Raw genomic sequence first — 5,994 nt, 5'->3', positions numbered from 1 at the left:
ACGTTTTTGCGTACAGTTTTTTTTAAATATTTATTTATTGCTATTTACAACTTTACATAATAATACATTTAGTAAATCTGATCTTAGTTAAATTTGAGTGTTACAGGCGTGTAGAGAAACTACCCATTGGTAGCACTCTAATGACATTTTACAATATGGCTGGTCTCGTGGCCATCTTCTTTTCAGGCGCCTCGAAGGATTGTCAGGAATGGAAGAGGATGCAAGATTAGAAACTAGGGGGTTTGAGAGGTTAGAGAGTTTATAATGGAAGGAGTGATATCTGGTTTGGGCTAGATCGGTTACATAGGGAACATTAAGGTCTTTATGTATGATTTTATTTGTGACAAAGTAAGGAGCATTGAGGATTTTTCGAAGAATTTTGGATTGTAAGGATTGAATACGGGAGGAATTCGAAGGTTTAGTGAAGCCCCAAAGCTCAACTCCTTATTTGCGTACAGTTACAAAGAATTCTTCGTCATTTCACGAAGACAGCAGTATGGCGGTCAGGCGGAAAATGTATGGATAGGTTGTCTGAAGATGGAAGACCGCGTTCTATTTGTTCGAACCTCTAAATACAAATTTGTTAAGCAACATCATGATAAATAATTTTCAATAAAAATTTTAAGCATCTTTAATTTTGTTTATTTCAAAAACATTAACATCTCTCATCTTTGGTAATAATAAACAATAGATGACAATAAAATATTAATAAATTTGACAATTATTGTTTTTTTTCATAGTTTTATGACTGCAGTAAGATTTTACTTTTACTATATATAGAATATATAGCAGGGAGTGTACTGTCATTCTTTATTATACCTTCTGGGTTAAAAAGAAATAGCTGTTTTGAAATGTACAAGGATTTTTTCTCAAAGTGGGACGGGAAATGAACGCACTAGATGTTTATGTGTGTGTTTCAGTTTTCTAACCGATAATTTGAATTAGGATCTGAAAAGAAGGAACAAATTTTCTCGTTAGTTTCAAGGAACGCTTTACTTGGAAGATAATCAGATAAAAACATTTCATTGTTATAAATTATTAACGCTAAAATGAATAAATTAATATTTAGTTCAACTTTTTTAGTAATAGAATTTAAATATTATCATTCATATCAAATTTGTTTAAGTTATTTTCTTGAGCATCAAAACAGGATCGATATATTTTTTCCACAGAACTATATTTTCCACAGGTATGTGTTATTGCCCACTTTCTTGATATTATACCGCTGAATATTTTTAATTATGAGGGATAGTTGACCGTGGATGACTTATACGAGGAGAAGACGGTTGGGGGTGCGGTCAAAACAGAACACAAATAAGTTGATGTAACTTATTTAATCGTGCCAACGTTTCGGCTAGCGTTTCTAGCCTTCTTCAGGGCTAAGAACAGAACAAGATAACAACCAATGAATATAGAAAATAAAATATAAAGAGAATGGGATAAAGTGAATAGTTTTTACAGAATGGAATTAATAAAACGAAGTGATGAGAGAAGTGTAAAATTATTTTACATTTTATATTTATTTTAAATTTTTTTCTGTTTATATTTTATTTTTTATTTTCTATATTCATTGATTGTTATCTTGTTCTGTTCTTAGCCCTGATGAAGGCTAGAAACTCTAACCGAAACGTTGGCACGATTAAATAAGTTACATCGACTTATCAGCGCTGAATATTTTTGTTTGATGTGATATTAAACAAGATTTTTATGCAGATCCGGTCAATGACCTTAATTCTGCACGATGAAATAATAACACATATCCAGTGTCGTTTGGCCATAACTGCTGTGGGAGAAATATTCCAATCCTGTCCTTATACTCAAGGCAATCACCTTCACGAACAGTTAATATGAATTTTAATGTTTACATTTCAATAATAAAGTACTTGGAACACTTATGAATTTATTTATTATAACCTTAATAAGATTAACATGACAATGAAAATTTCTAAACGAAAATATCTCCTAAACTTTAACAGACATAACTTCATAGGGAATTAGTTTCTAGTTTTATGATCTTTAATTCATATTTTCATATAGATGAACAAAAAACTTTCGAATTCTATTTCTTCTGTAACCAAAATAATGCTCAGCACTACAATCTGGTATTGATGTTCTTCCTTTACAAAGGAAGGACGACGAGTTCGTATTCAGTTAGTAATTTCAATCACTACCCAGTTCCAGTTATTTTGAGTACCTTCTTGCGTAGACGTTCTTGGAGTATCTTTGTGCTCAACTCGATTGTAATTTTACGAGTGCCTTAATTTCCTCTCCGATCTTTTCTATTAAACCGGCTTCGCCGAATATTCTTGTGTTATATCCTTCTTCTCCATTAGATTCGAAGAGTTCATCGAAATCCACAGCATCATCGGTCACGCTGTTTGTAATCGGGAAAAACCCCAAGAAAAAGTTCAGTCCGAATAAGGACAGTCGTGACATTACATTTTCTATTTCTTCTAGACTTGGCTTGGAGCCTTCGTAGCCAAACCTATCTAGATTACTAGTCAGGGATTCGTAGTAAAGTTGAATAAAACTTTTGTAGTTTTGGCGACGAATTTCAGGTTGGATGCTTGAGTATATGAAGTAGATGAGGTCGATACATGGTGAGTTGTAATGAGGGAACTGGAAGTCAACGAACCTGTAAAAAAAAAAAAAAAATGTTCAAGCATTGATATCCATTTTAAATTTTGATATCAAATTAAAAAAAAAAAAAAAGGTTTGGAACCACTGGACTAGTTGTTGGATGGTTTTTAGGATAACGAACCACTATAACCGCAAATTTTGATTTATTCTTAGTTATAAGTTTATCGTTGCCCACGCTCAGCAGAGAAGGGGGTCAGTTAAAGTCAAATAAAAAGAAATATATAATCCCAAAAGGAAAAAAAACAAAACAATAAAGAATAAATTACTCCTTAGGCGCCACGTTATTTTTCTTGGAAATAACGAAAACCCCGAAGCATTATGCCCTCAATATAACTAAAATATACCACTATATAAACAATTGTTGAATTATGACCACTGGCGAATACCTTTACAAGTAGATAACAGAAAACCTAGGGGTGTTACCTACCCATCTGTTGAATAATCGTAATATTCCGTGAACAAAAAAAAAAAAAAAAACATAAGTAAATAAACAAGTTGAAAGCAGAGAAAGAACAGCAGAACTATATGTACAAAAGTTTAATAATAATAAGAAATATATGAACACCGAATAAAAAGGAAAAAAAGAATTCTTATCAATTAATAAAACAATTAAAACTTATAGGTTGACTTAACCTTAACTTAAATGCTTAACCTTAATAACTATATTTACATTATTATTCTATCCAGGACATGCTGAAGAAACGTCACTGCACTATATCCCCACTTCTAGTGTTAATGACCGTCCATTGAAGTAGAACACCATAATTTTGAAAAACAAAACATATAAGATGACATTTCTCATATGGTGATATTCCGGTTCAAACCATAAAGACAGAGGGCATTTAAACTATTACCACTTCACATTGAACAATCGTAACGTGTTCCAAAATCAAACTGTCACCTTCACAAAACCAAAATCCACTCGTCTGAACATACGTTTTCAAAATCAAAACTATCGCCTTTACCAAAAAAACAAAACCCACTCGTCTCAAACATATCGCTCGTGTCTTGTTTTCTCCATGACAACCATAAAACCTCTTGTCTGAACAGATCTAGCCAGTGTTTTTATTTCATCATAACAACGGTAACACCTCTTGTCTACGTAGATATCGCCAGTGTTTTTATTTCACCATGGCAACCGTAACAAAGTTTAAATTTGTTGTGAAACAATTATTACAACAATTTTCTTAATTTTAATGTTTTAAAATGTAGGATATTTGATACTGGAATGCAATTAAATTACGATAAATGCAGTAATTTATGGCTTTTCATAACAGAGGAAATATGGATTGGACTCAGCATCTGTCTTAATTGTCTCTAAGCTGAGCTGTTAATAATCGAAAATAGTTTTTGATTTTTGTTTTCTATTTTCTTTTAATCAGTTTTTGATCCTATACTGATTTATTTCAATAATAATTAGTGGGTCCAGTATTTGACAGGGGGTGTCAATAGTTGAAAAAATATGGTGATCAATAACTGGAGAATGTGAAGATCAATAATTGAAATACGGATTTCCTACTTATTGTCGATTGTTCTAGTTATTGACATCTACAGTAACAGTTCAGGGTACATTATTATATCTCTGTTATCTAGGATGGAATGATCAAAATTATGGGCATTCATTTAGTATTTCATTTTCAGTTATAGAAACAATGGGACCATCTCAAACAAAAATTATTAGAAATATAATACATATGATAAAAAATCTTCAAATATGAACCATCTTTCAATTTTATTTCAATGAAAAAAACTAACAAAAACATTTCTCGTTCATATACAATACTAAATATTGTAATTTAAATGATTGAAGATTTAGATTTGGATTATAATAAGTAGTTTTGACGTTGAACAATTGTTTTAATCTTCTCTTGTTAAACATATTTTTGAGATATTTAGGGATGCGGTCATGAAAGGGACCCAAAAAAAAAAACTTACTTGTTTCGACCTCAATTTCAGGCCTTGATTAAGGCTGGAAAACAAAAAAAAAACGAGATAACAATCAAAACTCAGAGAAACTAAAAATAAAACAATAAACAAACTTGGAAATATATATAATAATAAATTAAGTAGATAGTAGTTGATTGTTACTAATAGAAGACAAAACATAATATCATTAAGGTAAGAATTATACAAAATAAACGATAAAAAGATTAAAAAACAGACAGTGTTGTAGTAAATAAAGAAATAAACATAATGGAAGATGTGGATGAAGATATAAATGATGAGTAATGGAATTAACATAATAAGATATGTAAGTAATGTCAAAAGGGAGGGAAAACAATTTAAATCAACATAATGAAATTTATGAGCGAAAACCATTGTTTATTGTTTTGTCCTTTTTTTTTTCCTTTTGAGATTGTATTTTTTTTATTTTTATTTTCCTTTATAACTCACTCCCTTCTCCGCTGAGCGTGGGCAACTATAAACGATAAACATATAACTAAGGATAAATCAAATTTTGCGGTTATAACTTTTTTCTGAGCACAGTGATTATCAAATGTCAAAAATGACATTTTGGAAGATACTGCGTTCTTAAATAGTAAGTCAGAACAGAGTTATTGAAATATCTATTTACAACGTTCAACAAGAATCAATAAGAAACAGTCCTAGTCAAGGATTAAGGATTACATTAAGAAACGAGTAACCTCCCATATTGGTAACGTAGGAGTCCTAGAATTGGAGGGAAAGCGTTACAACTATCTACTCAATCAAGAAGTGGTGTGAAGGAGAGAAGGAGCTATGGTAGAGGATGCCCGAGTTCGCTTCTACAGGCAAATTCATCTTAGATGTACTATACCTAGTTTTTATAATATTTCACGTTTTTATTTGAATAAAATTTTAACATTTTTGTTTATCATAAGTATAATAGATAAACAAAAATATAACAGTTCACTAAAATTTACATTCAGTTCTTTGTCTTATATTTAATACAGTCAGTTCAAATGTATTAAATAAATATTGAAAATAATAAGAATAATTTTGTGGTGTCAATGATCCTGAAAGATTCGTATACAGCTTGTGTCGGATTTAAGTAATCCGATTTTTTCGTTCTTTTTTTTGATTTATATAAATTCGGGGTCGGGGGTCTCATTTTCTGATGTCCCCCCTTGCCGCGAACACCGGAAGACCCCGAAGACGCTGCGACTGCAATGCCGCCCCAGCCTAAGCATTATGCAAGCTGGGACCTGGCCTACCCCTACCATCACGCCAGGCTCCAGGACACGCTGGCCAGCCCTCGAAGAGGAAACACGTCTTTTCAGACATCGGGCGAGACACATGATTTCACCATTTTCGCCCACAGCACACCTGGACGAAAAAGCGGCCCAGAAGACGTCACCGCGTCGGCGAAAACGT

General features: G+C 32.1%; 1 protein-coding gene across 2 annotated transcripts in view; it reads right to left on the bottom strand.

The window, feature by feature from the left end:
- Positions 1–974: 974 nt before the first annotated feature.
- The window catches only part of LOC106682007 (uncharacterized), a 16,893-nt gene continuing 11,873 nt past the window's right edge, over positions 975–5,994 (bottom strand). For both annotated transcript variants that reach the window (XM_067050084.1, XM_067050083.1), the window contains exon 6: positions 975–2,635. In XM_067050084.1, coding sequence (XP_066906185.1) covers positions 2,230–2,635 — 406 coding nt within the window. In that variant the 3' untranslated portion in view covers positions 975–2,229. The remainder of the gene's footprint in view (positions 2,636–5,994) is intronic.

The sequence above is a fragment of the Halyomorpha halys genome, unplaced genomic scaffold, assembly GCF_000696795.3.
Source record: "Halyomorpha halys isolate HHAL.00 unplaced genomic scaffold, Hhal_1.1 Scaffold381.1, whole genome shotgun sequence".
Classification (NCBI taxonomy): Eukaryota; Metazoa; Arthropoda; class Insecta; order Hemiptera; family Pentatomidae; genus Halyomorpha; species Halyomorpha halys.
Note: the sequence above shows the minus strand (reverse complement) of the source record. Positions and strands in the feature narration are given on the sequence as shown.